At 38.1% G+C, this 19847-nt stretch overlaps 1 protein-coding gene across 3 annotated transcripts in view; it reads right to left on the bottom strand.

Annotated features, from left to right (window-relative positions):
• Positions 1 to 19847, bottom strand: part of LOC117234230 (semaphorin-2A) — a 555746-nt gene that overhangs the window by 402890 nt on the left and 133009 nt on the right. For 2 of the 3 annotated variants that reach the window (XM_033495223.1, XM_033495222.1), the window contains exon 3: positions 6611 to 6613. The exons of the other annotated variant lie outside the window; for it this stretch is intronic. In XM_033495223.1, coding sequence (XP_033351114.1) covers positions 6611 to 6613 — 3 coding nt within the window. The remainder of the gene's footprint in view (positions 1 to 6610; positions 6614 to 19847) is intronic. 3 annotated transcript variants of the gene reach the window in all.

Genomic DNA, 19847 nt, shown 5'->3' with positions numbered 1-19847 from the left:
GAGTAATTAACTGTCTCGTCATCCGGTGAAACCGATTGTAAAATACGAGGCACCACACTGGTACCAGACTCAAATCTCACCGTTTCACCTTTCAGTTGCAGCTGTACGGGGTGGAAAAAAAAGACGAAAGCCAAACAAAGCCTGTTATGGATTTAATTTTGAATCCCGTCGAACCGTACATCGTGCAACGTTGGACAGTTAAACCAAACGGGAGGAGGAAGAGAGAAAGAGAGTGAGTGAGAGAGCAGTGAGAGGAAACTTTCATAATCGCAGTTCGCTTTATCGGACTTCAAAACTTTCAGAGCTGCTTCTGGATTACGGAAGCCCGATAAAGAGCAGTAGAGAGGGAAACAGATCATCTTTGCCCCCCACGGAATTCGGATTTGCGGCGAAGTTGTATTTGCGAGTCGACGACCCTGAAGAAAATTCATGTGGAAAAGCGTGTTGATTGGCGAAATCCAGCAGCGACGATGTACCAATGGTTTATGACAGAGTTTTAGATATTCTACGCTATACATGTTCTGTTGAAAACTTCTATATTCGTTGTATATAATTTCGTTTGAAATTAATTTTATGTGAACTCTTGTTCGTTTATGAAGAGAGAATTTGTGTTTGACTATAATACGGTACTGTAGTAGAAAATGACGAGAATTAATCTCCCTTGAAAATGGATAATATATTGATTCGACATATCAGAACATATCTCGATATTATTTTACAGAAAAAAGTATTGTACGCGCATCTATATGTAATTTCGTTTTGCAACATGCGTCTCTGATAAATTTATGGCTAATCGGTGTTCCTTTTGGTCGTATTATTTTAAAAGACTAACACGACAAACTTTATGATATTTATTATTTATGATATATTTATTTATGATTTATTTGTGATATACTTTATGATTTTATGATCTATGTAGAGATGAAATAAACTGAAATTCTACAAATAGTTTATGCAGAGGGACGCATGTAAGTAGGATTCTAAATACATATAACTACTTTGAGGAAGATCAAAGCAAAACTGTTTGTAGCTGAGAAACATGGATGCAAATATGAAGTACATTTATACAGATTTTCTCTCAATAACAACTATTTGTAGATTCCAGAAACTTCAAATTAAGTAAATATTAAATATTAAAGATCTACTTTAATATAGTGTAAAACAATAAATATGACTGAACTGCGAATGTTTATGCAAATTTATATTTGTAAGTATATACGAATACAAATAATGAAGTGAAATTTAAATGAACATTTGTTTCTAACGAGCTTCTTATTTTCACATTCCCATTCTGCGTATTTTCGCACATTTAATTCTTCAACAGAATAGTAAAATGACAATGAGTTCAGAACGAACGATTTAGAAAATAATCGTTTCTTTATCGTCGAAATTTCTTGCAATTCTGAAATTGGCTACAGAAATAATATACTTTTTCACAGAAAATAATTTTATATCAATGGATTTGACGACCTGGCTGAATTTTTCTCACGTTACGCTATGAGAGGATTAAATTTTTCACAAATGTATAAACATTCTCAGTCTAGATATTTGTCAGTTGTATGATATTATAATATTACAACAGATTTTCAGAATTTACCGAAAATTGCCTAGAAACGCGCAATTGCCCTTTCTTTAAAAAATGAAATCACACCACGAAGCTCGATGCAATAAAGTACAATCTTCTTTCGCAGAACAGCGTGCATCCTGCTCGTTTACATGTGCCTTCTTCCACGTGGGGTTGCACTGATATACGGCTAGAAAATGCGGCTCTGAATGTTATTTACTGCTTCGTAGGCGCGTTAAGCGTTCGTGTTCACCGGCACATTCGCGTTTAATAAGTTAATTTAGAGGTTTGCGTCTCTACGACTTAATTGCACGCACGTTTGAACTACGACCTGGCTACCTGTAATCTCTATAGGAAAAGAAGTCCGCCGACAATATCGTTGCATCCGGAAGCCTGAGACTTTTCCACCCTAAACACGGCAATGCCTTTCCCATGTCTAGCTCGCGGCAATTGCCTGAGAAAATAGTATTTATAATCCAAATTTCGTGCCTGATCATTTGCTTTGTGTCACTATGTTGGAATACCTTGAAATTAATCCTGGAAAATTATGGGGAGCAAGAAAATATAAAAAAGTGTAAATCGTATCATCAAATCTGAGCTACCGGATTAAAACGTAAGTCGTTAAGTATTAACAAGAGCTTTGAAACATTAAAGTGCTGTTTTTTTACTTTTATTTCTTTCAGACCCTTAAATATATCAAAATATCTTTAGATACTTTATTTACATTGAGAGATTATACAGGAATAATAGATTTAAAAGAATAGAAATGGAGTATATTTTTACTTTTACTTTTCCAGTATGTCGCACATAGAAAACAATTAATAGATTTAATGACGAAATATTGTACAGTATCATTCCTGAAATATCCACGATTCGATTAATATCCTATGAAGATTTGGCATGATGCATTTAGATATTTAGCACGGTTCGAAATTACGGAGGTAATCGAATCTGTTTGCATAAATTGCAAGCAAGGTTAATATTCAGTTAAATGTTTCCATGTATTATTGTCGATTACTGATGAATAAGTGCGCGAATTAAAAATTTCATTTCATTTCGCGATTCTTACGTGAACTTGATAATCCATATTGCGTATCGAACCCGAATTGATTATAATTTCACGTGGCTGACTGAATATTGACGATATTTCTCGCATCGTGTACATTGTATATGGGAAAATTACGGCATCGAAGAAATATATCGCGATAAACAACCGGCAACGCTGTGTAACGCGCATTCTTCGGGTTCCAGAAATTGCAATTCCATGATAGAATTTCGGGCGTTTTCGTCGACCAGTTGGTAAACTGGGTTCGGAAATACGCGAACCGAGGTTTGGGGTTGTATTGATCGCTGCCGGCTGCGCGGGCTAGTCACTGAAACAGTGGGTACCTCTAGTCACCGAACTTGTTACTTTGCAAACGAAATTTCGACAATCTGTACTATCGACTATAATCATTTCATATGACATCGTATCTTTTTTCGTATAAACATAAATAATTGCGAAATTATCATTTCCATATTCAAGGAGAGAAAAAAAAAGAGAATAACGCGCTCACGTTGCCAGACTGCGAATGTTTATGTATTCATGGCAAAGTCAAAGAAACAAAAGAAAACTTTAGAGAATATAAAAGATTGAAGGAAAACTTTACATTGTTATATTTAGAGCATGGAACAAATCTCTAAATTCTATTTCATCAGGTAAATATAAATGATTTAAGTAGTACTTCCGCTCATATAAATTTTCATGGAAAATTAAGCATAAAAGTATAAATTTCGTATAAGAATCCACCGTCTAGTTATAATAAAATGTGATGTGTGTAAACGATGATAAGATAAAACGGAACAAAGTATAAAAACGAAACAGATATGATTCGAGATTTCGCAATAAAGTCGGTGAAAGGAACGATAGTCGTATATGCGAACCACGAATGTAGCGATCATACCGCGTGATTAAGTAATCTGTAACAGTTTACATTGTTCGTGTACGTTCACGGGTTCACTCGTAATCGAATTAAAAGGTAGGATCGCGATGGACGTGGAACAGAGAAGAAAGAAACGGCAAAGCGAGGAACAGAGAAATACGGTGTCGGTGAAAGATTACACGTTCCATGATAGCTCGGCGAGGGTGGAAATGGGGAAGGCGGGTGGCGCGATAACCCACGATTACCAGAAACGCGAGGGTAGAAAAGAATCGGATCGATGTTCATCGGTTAAGCCAATTAATCTGTGAACTTCGCACAAGATTGCTCCATTAAGGTTACATCGGTTGAGAGAAAGGATGATCTTACGAAAGAATCATGTGCCATTTTCTTGTGTAACTTTTTGTGTCACGACGATGCTGGGAAATATTCTTAAAGTAGCAATTGTAGATCATTGTTCTGTGTCACATTTTTAACATGCGCTTTCATTTTAAATTGTCGCTCCTTGATATATATTATATTGGATCTATCGGAATCTAAGAAAAATTTAAAGGTAATGCATTCTTAAAGAATTAATATTTTATTGAATTTCGATTATTTTGTGTTATGAATCGAGTAGTTTCTTTTTTTCAACAAACTATTTGACATTTTCAAAAACAGGAATATATGATTGTAATGTTATGCTATATTCAAAGAATAGGACGAATACAATTAAACATTGCAGATATCGTACAATGATGTTTCGTTTTTAAAGAAGAAACCTTTTTAGCCTTAAATTTAGTATTCAAATATCTGACAGAAATTCATGATAAATAATCCTCCTCCAACCATACTGAATATAACGCAGAATTTTTTGTGAAATACACGACGAATTTTCCGAACAAGCTAATATTACGTTTGAAAATATAGGAGTGTTAAATGGATTTCTTTGCTCAATTTTTTGTTTATTATTTTTTCATTGTTCATTGCATAATGCAAGATCTTGTTGCATTTAATATTTTATTACGTCATATCGACGAAGGAGAAAGAGTTTGGAGATTCAAACAAGAGAGGAAAAGAAACAGAACAAAGATGAGAGAGACCGGAATCGACAGGATTGCAGTTAGGTGCATTGCCTGCAGTGCAGATAAGGGCCTTTGGTCCCTGGAGGATATCATGTCAGTGCTACCTACACTTTTGCACGCGACCAATAAAACAATAATATATAGTGTGAGCTACCTTCAACTTAGATACTGCGCGCAATAAAGATACTTATGAACAGCTGATATATCAAAGTTGCTCATAAATATTTTGTTCGTTGTAGTATAATATATGATATGAATCTTGCACATATATATATATATATCTTTTAAGCCATATAAAAATCTTTTGAAAGAAAGCATTTCGCGAGTTATCATTTGTAATTCATGAATACCTTAAACGAATGATGATATTTCCACACAAAGATAAATATATCATTTAAAAGCTTAATACCAATCGTATTTCAATCTCATTTCATTCTTGGATTAAACGCGAATGAAATTGGAAGACGATGTCGATAACGTGAAACTCGTCGAAACGAATCAATTTTCACCCGATATACTAGCAAATTCGACCCGTTTAAGTTAATTACAAATTCAATTTGAAATTATGCAGATAACCAACTTTTTCAGTAATAAAAAATCAATAACATTAAACGATAAATATTTTTTCCAGTCGTATTCTACCCATTCAAACGCGGAACATACATACCATATGTCTTCGTTTTAAATTTGCTCGCAAGCGTATTTTAACACGAATTTCACGATACATTATCCCAGGACGTTAATGTTACGTGATCGTAGTAATTTCATGACTGTAAAATATGTTTCCCGCATACCAAAACGTAATTCGAACATAATTTTCAAACACACGATTTCTCACTATTACACTGTCCGACTACCCTTCGAGTCAAATTAAGACCACTTTCTTTCAGGTCGCACACGTTCGACGATTAATTATATCTTCCCCTGCCAGCGTTCAAAAATCATCCCCTATAAATCTCTCGCGTGCCAGACGCACGCGCGCGGCTAATTAATAATTCTGCCATCGAGGAGACGACGAAGATCGAATTGGCCGTTTCTTCCATCCGTTTATTTGATCGTGGCTCGTAAACGTTCTGCTCGCATTCTTCTTATATGGTCGACTAAAATACTCAGGCGACTCTAAAGACCTTTAATCCAGCTTTTATCGCAATCGTGAGCGGATACGTGGTCACCGACAAGATTTGCTACGACGGTGTTTCCAGTCAAGCCTCGCCTAGCCTTTTTTAGCCAGCTGGTAGTTGACTGTTAGAACCGACTGTTAGAGTCAGGGTATAAGCAATCGGTAAGCTTTCCAACAGCGGAATAGTTACTTTTACTACTACGGTCAACGTACGGTTGATTGCAGCATTACGGAAGGTGGTTTAAAAGAACACTACGAGTCGTCGCGTTACACCGTGCCGCGCCACCCCTAGCGCTATGCCATGCGTCGGTTTGCCCGAAAGAGAAGGCAATGAAAGCGGAAGCGATGTCACTGAGGAAGAGCCGATGCGCACCGGTGTTACCGGTGTGCCACGACGCCGAAATAATGGCTCCTTTGAAACACGATTGCCTTTTCCCTTTAACGACGCCTACGTGTCAATGGGTCGGTCACGCTGCACCTGAGACCGCGCCACGATTACAACCGCTTGCGTGTGTGCACGAGTATGCTCAAGGACTGCCAAAGCTGGGCCATCACAGGGGCCGCAATGCAACTCCAGACACACAGTGTATGCGTTTACACGATAGTTACTACCATCGATTTGTTGAATATCAAAGGTTCGAACAGAAGACTGTTTCGCGACCTATCTACGGGGATGTGAAAATGTAGATCAGCAAAAACATGAAAATCTTTTGTACCTAGGAACGGGTGAGTTGCAAGTGAGATCGATGAACAGATGAAACCATCGAGAAGTAAAGATTGATAGAACGTCGTCATTACGAATGTAAAGGTACTAGACCTGGCGAAAAACCACCGTATAAGATCTTGTGTAGTATGTTCTAGGAGCAAATTGAATTCGGAGGGAAAATGAAGCCACTGCATTGTTTGAAATGGAGGAGCTCGCAGTGTGAGTTATATATGTAACCATCTTTATCGTGAAGTATGATTTAATAGGATATGTTTATCTGTTTGTTTGAATATTTATTTGAGTGTTGAAACGTTGATGTATTTTCGGCATATTCTTTATGTTTTATGAATAATCATTTTGACTTTTCGTTTACTCATTGTTGAATATAAATAATTATAAAGTAAGTTGTTTCTATTAGATCAGTCAATAAATTTCTGTGCTAAAAACCAAGTGTTATAAACCATTAAGATAGCAAGAAAGTATAAAAAATAGTAACGATTACATTACAGGCTGAAATAAATATTTTATCGTTCCTTTATAATTAAAAGTATGCAAATACGTATATCACTACGTATTAATTCGTATATAAAAACTATACTCGTATAAATAACGTTAATACACTTGTTCCAAACTTCATGCACGTACATGGTACAACATAAAGATATTCGATCTCACAGCAAACTTCCATCGCTGCTACAATCAACTTGCCCACTATCCTTCGAGCCACTGCAAACGACGAGGAAGATATGCAAGAACGAGCGTCAGGACACGGATTAGCTCGCGAGTGGCAGCGCGTCAGGGTTAAATATACAGCTCGAACGACACAAGGGACTAGGACGAACGAGAGAACACGGGAAGGTCTCAGGGAAGGTAGAAATATAACGGCGAACAGAAGTTTCGTACAGGCAACGAGCGTCCTCTCGTAGGAATAAATATTAAATCTGTACCTTGGGGATATTCGCGTCTGTAGAGTCCCTCGCCCCGCGTACCAGAGTTTCCTTCATTCGTTCTTCTTCCAGTCCTGGTTAGAAAAGGCAGAGAAAAAAAAATACACGCAGCTTGACGCTCATATGCAAAAAGCAGAACAGTGTCTGGGATAACGGGAGAACATTAAAGTGGGCAGGGCAGAGCCGCTACACGGAATGAATATTTAAAGGAAACCTCAGTTCTAGCCAGGCCCTTGCAAAGACCAGAGACATCGTGGTCTGCACGTGAGGTGGATGGCGCAGGTAGAGAAGGCGTTGGAAGAAGGTGGTCGTGCTGTGGCTACGTACAATTTTCATGTTCGTCGGACGACGGAGTTACCAGTCGCGTTTCTTCCCAGTCTCGCTCTCTCGTAGTACAGGAGGAACCACGTACACACGGGCTTTTCCCGTTAATCGACTAAGCTTACCAGGGCTTGAAAAAGCTCCAAGTCGGCCCAGGCCACGAGAGAACTTCTCCACCCCACGCGAACACTGTTCTACCCTTATCGAATTTCACCGATGTGATATATGTAAAACCATTTCTGCCGGTCCGCGTACGCGCTTATAAAGCACCGAGGGTGCGTAAAAGTTATCGGAGGCCTGCCCAGAATATCTCTAAGTTGCCCCGATTTCGGTATGTTCCGCCGCGCACTGTGACAATGCTTAACGTATGGCGGAGGGAGACAAGACTTATTGCCGGAGAGGGAAAAAGGAAACGCGTTTTGGGTATTCGCGCTTTAATATTATAGATATTTGGGGCAGGTTTTTTAGTACGAAATATTTCAAAAATTCATGGAAATATTAGGTTTCCTCTCTTGATGTTAATAATTTAAATTAAGTTTTAAGAAATTCTATTTGGTAGTTTATTATAAGATTGTTGTAAAAATTAGTCTAATATTTTAACGACTACTTTTACCAGGTTTGGTAAAATTTTGTTTGCAAACTGTTTAATAAGATAATGTCTTATAATATAGAACGCATGCAACGATTGTATAATTAGCATCCATTTTAAAAGTTTCATTTGAGCAAATAACGCAATTACATCATGATAATTCCGCAAAAAATATAATACATTGCTTAAACGATATTACTGTGTATTTATTTATGAGTAATATTTTTATTTCCGAGTTTAATATACGCAGTTGCATACAATTTGTAAAGTTACAAAAAAGAAATAAATAAATTCCTAGCATTAAAAATAAATACCACACGTAGAACAAGCGATATAAATACATTCGTATTAAAGAATACACAAAATGTAAATAATCTTGAGAATACCAACCAGATAAAAGTAATAACATCTTGCAATAACGATAAAGTCAAATTCTAGGACAAAATTCTTTTCCAGGGCACGTACCGCGATGTTTACCATGTTTTGTATATAACGACCCACATCACGGCAAGCGCATTTATTTAAAGGTTAAGCGACATTTCGCACGTTCCGCCGAATCAAAGCTGAAAGCCACCAATTACTCTACGTTTCAGGTTTATGCATATTTTCTTCGAATCTCTGTCCAAGTCTCGTCGTGTAAATGTAATTTAATTAACGACGACAAGTAGCAACGAAAGCTCGTAAACGTAATTAAAAGCGGACTCCTAGTGTTTCCTTGAGAGCCTGTACACTGTGATTCCAGTCGAAAATTCACGCGTACTCGTGTCATTCCCGCGCCAAGCAAACAACCGTTGCTCCTTCGTTTCGAGTCCATTTGGTCGTCCCCAACATTCTGCAATTCACGCCATCGTCAAGGCGGCTTCTCGCGTTATCGTGCCGATATTACCGATAATTTCGCGAAAATTAATGCAACGTTATCGTCCAATAATAATGGTAATAAGCACACTTTATATCTTTATCTATATTTTACACACTTTATCTATATCGAAGAAAAGCGTCGACGACGATCTCAACTCGACGACGCGAAATGGCCACGCTGATTACGCCTGGAAATACGAAGCTACTTTCGTAACGCGTAACAGGAGGCAAGAACGCGGTCGTAACGCGGCGCACGTGCGTCCATTGGCCTCGCGGAAAATTGCACATGTAAATCGCCAACTTTTTTCCGCCTCCACATCTACGGCCGCTGTTTCCTGCACCAGCCGTCCTTTCAATTGGGCCGTGCAATCTCCCGCTTTCAAAACGCCTGCTTAGGCGGAAACAAGTTCGATGATGACACGGAATAGCGGCAGTTTACGAGTTGTTCTATCGCCAGACCCTTTCCAAGACATCCCTATTTCCAGCAATATAAGCTTTGATGCCGCCAGGCTAGAGACGACACCGGGATTGCGATGCTCTTCACATACGTTACGTTGTCCTGTACATTGGAAATTTAACGCACGCTTAAACCTGTATTAGAGGCATATTTCTAATGCGTATACACTTGTTGTACGTACAGACCCAGAAAAGTACACGTTTGGATATCTGATCAAAAGTATTTAAATGGTTAATATTTATTACATGAATATGCAGTGGAACTATATTTGACGCTTATCTGTTTGAAATGTCTATTTTTCCGTACATTAATTTTGTTCAATGATCTTGTAATTTCTACATACATAGATAGATACATTTTCAAATTGGTTTCAAATCCGAATAATATAATCAATGGTATCTCAACACATTGCCAACAGAATTTCAAAGTGTTTTATATAACGTATTCAATATGGACACGGAAGTTTTCTATAGTAAATGTTGAAATACTATAGTGTGCCAGTGTGCGATTCAAGGGAATACGAGAGACGAGGTAAATCATACGCTAGATACACATGACTACAGTTAGGTGCAGGTTGTTCGATGTCCAATTGCACGCCTGATCGTAGCTTACCAATTAACGTGGGATTTACGAAAAGCAATTATAGATCGCAGTTCCGAAATTCATCGACGTTAATAGTGGAAATTTATAGCGCAAAATATAATTTGATGGATAAAAAAGATTTCATATTGGATGCATGCAGGAAAAAGGGAAGGAATACGAACGGAGTTGCAGTATTCCATGAAAAGGCTCGGTTCGAGGAAAGAAAAGTCGAAGAAGAAAAAGTTTTCGTTCGGTGAAAAGCCAGTGAGATTAAACGGGCGAGAAGTTGAGAAAGCCAAAGAAACGAATAAAGAGAGAAAGACGAAGAAGGGAAAAGAACTGGGCGGAACAGCCCATACATGGTTGCAAATGAGGCCACAGATGCTCAGAGTGATAACGGATGATGGAAAGTAGTTCGTGAAAAGAGCCATCACGGTAGCTATTCACAATACCGAAGGATGGTGAAGTTGAAGCAGCAAGAAGCCGCCACTTATGGTGAATAAACATCTTGTCGGGAGGTGAAAGAAAACGTACATTCGTACCAGAAATAGTAGCAGACACAGCAATTTAAGTAATATGTATTCTGAACTAGACTTCATCAAATACTGGCTTATACTTTTACATAAATAATTAAATAACATTTCGTAGGAACGCGTTGGGAAAGTATAGTAGAATATCGAGAAACAGGTCTATTGTATAAAACTGATTGGGTTAATGTTTTTGGGATAACAACCTATAAACTTAAGAAATATAAAAACGCATATAGCAGAGAGAAAAATACATAACAATTTTTGAAAATGTTTGACGGAGAAACGATATGACATTTTTCATAACACTCTAGCTTCTATAATTTATAATCATGAAAGGTATTTATTCCATTCAGAGCAGGTACATACAGTTTCTAAGACGATACAACTTTCTAAGGGAATACAAGTTTCTAAAACATTGCAATCATAGTTGAACATATTTAATATCTCACGTATCACGGAAAATTTAGCTGTCAGAGAGATGAGTACGAAGACTGCGGTGTTAAATATAGAGAAATTAAAAAATATAAAATAATTACTTCTAGGAGATGGTTGAATGCGTGATTAATAGGATCTTGAGGTTTCAGAAGCTTTGCGATCCTATTTCCTAGGAACCGCTTAATCCAACGCCGGATTGTCAGAACTGTGGAATGTCGAGAACCTCCTGCTATCGGAATCACGTGTAACCAGAACTATAGGTTCTAATCACTTAACACGGTGATTCAAAGCAGAAAATTTACTAGTCGAAGAAACGCAAACCTAATGGTTTATAATGTTATGTAATAGAACTACATTCTTCTGTAACAATATTAAAAACATAACACACATATTTCCATTACTGGTTAAGAGCATCTACATCCACACAGCGAAAGAGGAGTGAACACAATATATCTCTTGCCCTTATGCTGTCTATGGGACACATCTGTGCGAGCCATCTTTCCACCCACGTAGCAGTTAGGGAGGCATCAGACGGGTTCCATATTTTCAAGATCTTACTAATCGAAGACCTACGATTATCGAGGTAGTTCGTGGTAGGTCTCAAAGTTGCGAGGTATCGTCACTGATGCTTTTATAATCTTCAAGTAATCCTGGGCAACCCAGTCCTTGGAACCCCGGCTGCGCGGCTGGTGCGGTTGAGGTCCGGGATCCTTTGGCAGTTCGGGACTGGTTCCACATATAGAAGGTCTTAGCGGTCGAAGTTTTACATGTTGGACTAGACATGTTCCTCGAATCGAGGGTTTTGTCGAATAAGGTCTCACAACTTTGCGGGAGTAGTGGCAAGATCCAGGATTCAGGGACTCGGTATTTGAGGTCTGAAAACCACTATTTGCGGTGTGTATATCTGTATCCTGATCGAAATTAAAGGTAATTTCTAATAGTCGTAGTACTACGAACTGATTCGAGTAGATCGTATTCCATCGAACTAAGTACAGTAACAACCGTGTACAAAACACCGATTTGTACTTATATATAACAGGTTGGTTTATTTTCTCTTTTAAGTGAGAGAATATTTTCCCAAGACTGTTTAGCGTTGAATGAGATTTCTAAATTTAAATTTGCTTTCGAATACAAAAATTTCTAAATCGCATTCGAAAAAATATTTTCAATTATAGAGTATTTATAAATGAACCACAGATATTTCTGCAAATGCACAGTTTTATGGACACAACTAAAGAGTGGGACCTAAATAGAAATGTTTTACGCTTTAAATATCATAAATCTGTAAGTACCCTATTTTGGATATTTTCTATACTTATTATATTTATATTACATATATTCTGCAAATTTGTGTATTAATCTAATTTCCCATAAATTCATAAATATCTGCAGTCTCTATCTCCAACACACATTACTTTGATCCTTCTTAGATACGAATTCTCATCAACTAAGTTTTTTTTTGTTATGCATGTTACTTGGATAATATAATTATAAAGAACACGAGGAGCAAATACTCGAGGATCGTCAAAGGATATTCTCGGAGCTCGATAGTACACGAGTCACCGTGTACTGAAATGATCAGCCGGTAACAATCCTTCGTGGATTAGCAATAAGGGAGACGGGTGAATTCAAGGATTTGCTGTTCGAGTAATTGAAAGCTGGCGTGAGCCTCAAGGCGCAGAACGTTTAATAGCCAAAGTTAGTCGCGTTTCTATGCAAATTAAATGCTTATAGCTATCGAGAGGTAGGCTCTGTAGAAGGGCGACGATGGTGGTGGTCGTTCCCCCTTGTTGTTTATCTACGGGGGGAGGTTCTTGGTCGACTCGTAACGCAAGTAGTTAGTGCCTGTGGGCTGCGACGAACGGCCAACGTGTGCAGAATAACGATAAGCTCCTAATGCCGCCGAACAGGGGCCATATTTATGTGTCTCGCATGTTCCGCGTTTTTCTTTGTCCGTTATTGCCACTGAAAGCGATCCACGGTTTCGGGGAGGTTCCGTGCTACCGTTTTAACATGCGTGTCACAGCCTTGAAAATATCGAATAGAATCTAACAAACTGGGATCAGCTCGTATAGGAAGCCTACATGCATTCGTGGCTTGTATTTTATTAACACGCACGAATGCTATCCCTCCTCTGCGTTGTCAGGTTACCCTAAGAAAATTGGACCCTAAAGTGAATTTCGTCAAAATCTTGATACAACGTTCGCTTTATACGAATAAATAATTTGCGCCTTCGTAACAAGAGTGTCGTTTCAGAAGAAGGGAAACAAAATTTTCTCCGATAAGTAGTGCATTCGTAATTTGTATTTTATTAACACGAATTAGCGGTAGCCTCTGTCGGGCTAACTGAAGAAGATTCTACCGAAAAGTAAATTTCGTCAAAATCTTGATACAGATTAACTACCTACGAATAATTAAATGGAGGATTTACACCAAAATTATTATTTCAGAAGAACAAACGATTGAAATTGAAGGAACGAGATATAAGGAAAGAAATTTTCTAATAGCGCGAGCTACAAGCACAATTTCTACGATGTTTCCATAAAGGCAGGATAACAATATAATATTTCAACAGATTTACAAATACAAACAACCAGACATATCGTCTCACTTTTCTCTCTGAATGCACAATTTCTCTCAGAAAGGGACGCATTCCTGCATCGATATCGAGCGGACGAATCGAGGTGGCATGTTTCCCCGCGAAGAAATCGCCTCTTTGAAGAGTCGTCGCGCATGCTCGCCCCGGTATCTCTAAATCCAAGGAACCCTTCGCGTTAGTCACGATTAACGCATGAACACCCTCAGACACGCGTGTCACACGACACCGGAGAACGGACGGTGGACGAGCGACGACGAAGAAGACACGAGAGAAAGGCGTAACCCCATCCGGGCGGAGGGTCGTCTCGCAGAGACTGCTGTTTACACTTAACTTTATTGCTTTCCGGGCAAATGCGTGCGGCTGAGTCAGCTTGGAATTAAAACCCCTTTCGTGAGGCGCGGCTATCAGTTGTCTCTGATCAGCTCGGATGCGGATGAGGAAAGGAAGAGGTTCAGCAGGAGTGAGTACGCGCGAGAAAGGGATGGCAAGAGCCGTAGAAGCTTCCGCAGCTGGGAAGCAGCCCCTCCGTGACCGTATTGGATACTAAGAACTCACCAGTTGTTTAAGGATCGTGGTTTGACATCGGTGGCCCTTCGAACATGCGCGGACGGAATAATATTCCTTTCTCCGCGGACGGTGGCGAGGATAACGATAAGAATCTCGTTCGGCGGAGTGGCATTCTCACTCTTTCGATCGATAGACACGCTCGAGCTACGTCCGACATCGGGCCAATGTAATAACGAATGTATACTGCTGGCCAGCAGAGGCGAGTTGGACCTTTTGCGGCCGTAACATTGCTGCAGAAAGCTCGGTCTGGTCGCGACACGGTCGAACCACGAAACTCGTGGAATTGTTAGAATCCAGACGTACGACTCGACTGGGAGGGAATGCACGGTGACGGTAAACTGCGTTTTATATGGCCAATTCGCAGGCCATTACGACCGCTTTGCTGAAATTTCTGTTTGATGCGACGAAAATTCGTTAAGTTGGAAGGGGACCCTCATCAACCGCGAATTTAACGTCGTTAAACACGGAAAGATGCGCTTTCCGCTTCACGGTAGCGAACGCAACGAAATACGTACATGGGAATGATTAAATTCCCGAAAAGGGAATTCTGTTGGATAACCTCCTTGGACGTGAAAAATTGTCGACGTTCTGTATATACCGATATCGATAACGTATTTACTGAATTACGAAGTTACTAAAATTAATACAATTATCGAGAATGGTAAAGATAAGAATATTATTCGAGAAGACAATGTAACAGTTTATCGCCAAGAGGACAGATATAACATAGCCAGTTAAAGGTGTTGAATGCATACTACAATATTCCATTCGAAAACAGGAAGTTTCGGTGATAATCTACAGGTTTATGTAGACGAGATTGCCCGTTTCGTCACGTCGGCGATGCGAATGTGCAAGGCGGTCCTTCCATTATTGATAGCTGGTAGATGATAACGCATGTCTACGCTAGAATGTTATAACTGGGGTTGATAACCACAGATACAGTTTATGAATTCCTCGGAACGATCGCTAGTTTTATTATATGTTGCACGTGATATAACAGCTACACATCTTTGATGTTTTCCTTTTATTTAATTTCGAGTTTTCATTGAATAAGGAATTTACACGGTGCGTGTTTCTGTGTCGAAAAGTTAAACAGCTTATATAACGATATTCATAGTTTTAATCGCTCGAATTGCTGACAAAGTGGAATGCGCGTGAAATAAGTTAATAGCAATCGTAACTTCAATTGCTCGTAAATTATCGAGCACTTTACACGTGACGTTGACACAATTTCGAATAAAAAGCGGGAATTGTTACATTCTACGGTTACGTTCCATTGTAACTTTTATAGTGTATGCAGCCGCTCTTTGTACGATCATTCAGCAGGTCTAACTTTCTTTACCGGAAAAAAGTAATGTCATGCTCTATTGTATCTTTTGTACTTGAATTGTAAATTCTCCACAGAATAAAAATATGCATTTTCCTCTCATTGTTGCTCTCCATCTTCGTTCTGCCTTTTTACGCCCAACCCTTTATAATTCTTGCCGCTGCTTTTTGTATCTCAGTCACAGTTCTTTGCCTTTACTCTTGTTTCTCCCTTTAACTTTCTTCGTTATTTCTTTCCACCATAACTAAGTCCCTCATGGCTGCAGCTTTTATTCGTTGGTTTTATTCGTTAAGTTTTTTACTCGGCTGACATCGATTGTATATTCATTGTTACACAACAAGAGTACATTTACTTCCTCTTTGTACAAATTATTATATACGTATTTATTATATTTGCTCTTATTCGTACGAACAGAGATAGTGGTTATATTTTTATCGTTTTATGAATTGCTGTGTACGGATTCCATGCTTTCATCAAAATATTCGAGATGAATTAATATACGGAAGATTATCTGCACGTGTTTAAATTGCTGTTGAATGCACTTTTATAAAAACTAGAAAGAAGAGAGCACACACCGATATTCCACCATCGTCCGAAATTAATTCTCGTGCAAAAAGAGAGATTAAATACGTTGGACAATTTAGTGAAAAATAAATTACAGTTATTGGCCACTAATACGTTAATCCGGTATCCCAGCAAGTGGTACACATGAAACGATGGCGGGCTTTATTTTTAACGCGACCAGAGGCAGTCTCTTCTCGTCCCTTCGTGATATATGTTCTTAATAAATATCGCTTTCCATAAATGCGGAAAATATGTTCCTAAGACCGTTTAACCGCGGCGTAGCCACGCGTAAATTCGCGTGAAAATCCTCGTCCGGCCTCTCTTCTCTTGTTTCCTTTTTAAAGAAAATCGGCAGGATCGAATGTGCGAACCAGCGTGTAATAATGAAGAAATAAATTAATACAAGTGTGCCGCGCAACAACTAGGCGGCCATGTAGGAAGAGCGGAAGTGAAACGAAGGGCAGAAACGAGGAGAGAAAGGCTGTACAAAAAAATAGAAGAAATGGAGGGGAAAAAGAGAAACAAAGAAGAGAAAGCACGCGAAATAGGATATGCAGAATAGCTGAAGCCGGAAAATCGCGCGTGTGCTTTTCCACAAGCCGGTGAAGAGAGGCGAAGAATCTCATTTAGGCTTTTTACTGGCGTTCGGTTAAATAGCGCACTCGTTCGAGGCAGTTCAATCGAACGAAATCGGGCATTTCACCGGGAACTTTCAGCGGCGGCCACCACGTGAAAAATACTTTCTCCTGCGAGCATTCTCTCTTTTCGATGCCCTCGAAAACGATTGCTTTCATGAGCCGATTTCATCGTAAAACGAAGGGTGAGCATCGATCGATCAGGGAACGTAATTTTCCGCGACCGCGGTATCTAAATTGAAATCGTTATCAAAATTACTATTCGTTTGGAATTTGATTTAGTCTCATCGGTCTATCGTCACAATTATGACAGTTTTGAGGACTTGCTGCGTGGTTTAATTAATAACGATTTGGAAAAATAGTGATAAATTGAAAACTCATATTTATAAATAATAAATACCGAAGGAAACTTCAAAATTTTTGTGACGTAAGATACGTTACCGCGAAAAATATAACAAGTAGTATACCTTAACACTTTTAGGACCGGTGTCTTTGAACAAAACTCTCCCGAATGATTGAAAACATTTTTGCATTTATAATAAGAAACAAGCGAAATTCGTCAGTGTAGGAATAAAAAGAAACACGTTTTAGATAATTTGTATTTAAAAATAGATAGAGGTCACGGTATGTGATTCTGACGTCAAATGATCATATAACATACCCATTTATATGATTGTTTTAGTTAAAATTTCAAAAAGATAAAGACGCAAAAGGTAATGATAATTATTTTAAGAATGAGAAGATTATACAACGCGTATATAGTAATATTTATGCCTACTGAGACATTTTTCAAGATTAACTGAAAATACTGACTTGTCGTCGTTTATGGCGGCGAGATACAGCATGTATGCTATGCAATCGGTTTTGAATGCGTTAAAATTACAAAATGTAACTAAAATTTGTGTGACTAAGAATGTGCAGATTTCTAATGTAATATACGATGTACATTGTTAAGGAATGAGATACAGTGCAACGCTATTTTAAAATTAACCGAAATGTATTTTATATTAAGAATTGAATTATAAGCGTTAGTTGATTCTATATCGAAGGTACAAAAAGATATGATAATTCAAATATTTTGAATATTCTTCCGTTAGTTGATTCTATATTGCAAGTGCAAAAAGATATGAGAGTTCAAATATTTTGAATATTCTTGCGTTAGTTGATTCTATATTGCAAGTACAAAAAGATATGAGAATTCAAATATTTGGAATATTCTTGCGTCACTTCAGTTTGAAATTTTTTGCTGCAAGACTGCCATGTTTCGAAACTTCGTTTCGTGAATAATATTTCTTCTTGGTAAATATTACGCGCATATATTTTCTGGAAAAACCGGGTTTGTTAGCACAGCTAGCGAGGATACTTGAGATAGCCTCACCTATAGCGAAGCATACATAAAGAATTACTTGATTCTCACGGCGAGCGACTTTTTTCCTCGCTCTTTTTTTTTTTATTCCTATCTGACGTCGTTTCACGGAGGCTAGGAACTGCTACTTTTAAAACGACCAGCAAACAAGGTTAGCAGCGTGGTAAACAAAACGAAAAATCTTAAAGTGCTTTTAGTGCCTGACAAGCACAGAAATCATACAGATTACGTTTCAGGAAAAGGAAATGGCGAATCATGTAGACGCGTAGCACGAGGAATAATTTTTTTTTCTTTTAACAAGAACGCAAATTACGTGCAATTAAATAATTGGACGCATTCGATTGCAATACTTGTAAGGCTTAATTCTTTACTTTTTCATGTAAAACTAATCGATATCTATGTAATTATACTATATCAAGCGCGTAGTTTCCCGAGGACGCATACTAAATACAGAATATCGGTTACACAATTAGAATAGAGAATTATGTAATATGCGATGTAATTGATTAATGAACATTGCGTAATAAGGTTCCTGAAATATGGTTAAACTATCGTAAGAACTGGCAACAATTTCTAAATTGATTGATGGCGAACTTACTCAACATCGTGATTAATGACGAAGTAAATTTAATTAAGAAACACTGTAACAGTGTAATATTCCTAATGTAAATGGCAACGATCTAAAAATCGCACACTCATAAATCAAATCAAAGGGTAACCTTTTATCATATAAAATTATAAAATTTAACTATAAAATCTTGAATAAAGTTCAACGATCGAAAAGAATATTAATATTAATATAAAACTTGAAGTTAAAGAAGTCTAATTCGATACGAAGAAGATGTGTCTGCAGCAGAAGATCAATACATCTCTCAATAACGTTTCAATTCTTCTTCACAAGCAAAGGAACGATATTTCTTTGGTGCTGTGTGCGCGCAAACGGAGCATCTTCAGTCGATTGGGAAATACTAAGTAACAGTAATACTACCAACTCATAAAGGAAGGCCTTTTGTATGCAAATACACGTGAAATACATACTACAACCGGTAACAAGGGATGCGTAATGCGCCGCTGTATTTCTCTTGCTCGTATCCTTTCTTCCTTGTTCACTTTCCACCACCCCTCTCGATCTCGCCATCCAGCGCGGCCCGATTCAATTTACCTTGCGATAAAATCGTCCGTTTTTCTAAACGTCCGATTCGTCGGAGCTTTCGTAAGGGACCTCGAACTTCCAGCCGTTCGAGATCTTCGCGGAAAAAGGGGCTCAGCCTTTCGCTATTGGGACGTCAAGTACTCTCGAAAATCCTCCAAGCGGTCTATTTTGTTGGATTTAATAACTGAGCTTTTTTTTTTAGATAATGAAAAAGATAATTGGCTTGATCGAAGTGACCATGGGTTTACCAGCGACAAGAGGAATTTTCAGATAAATAAAAGATATTTCGCGATAAATGAAATAAATGGATAAAAATGGAATTTTTTAAGCAACTCTGTGAGATCAGACCCGATAAAGCTAAAATGCTAATCCAAACACCTCATTTTACTTCTTATTAGCTTTTGTTCTATTAATCTTTGTCTAACAATCGCTTTTTATGAAGCACGTAAACGGATAGAAAATGAATTTTTGTAAAAATTTTATCGGGTCGGTCTAGAAAAAGCTGAAACGTCAACCTGCAGATTTTTTAATTTTCTATTAATCT

Source organism: Bombus vosnesenskii, unplaced genomic scaffold (assembly GCF_011952255.1).
Source record: "Bombus vosnesenskii isolate JDL3184/JDL3185 unplaced genomic scaffold, Bvos_JDL3184-5_v1.1 scf7180000013304, whole genome shotgun sequence".
Taxonomy (NCBI): Eukaryota; Metazoa; Arthropoda; class Insecta; order Hymenoptera; family Apidae; genus Bombus; species Bombus vosnesenskii.
Note: the sequence above shows the minus strand (reverse complement) of the source record. Positions and strands in the feature narration are given on the sequence as shown.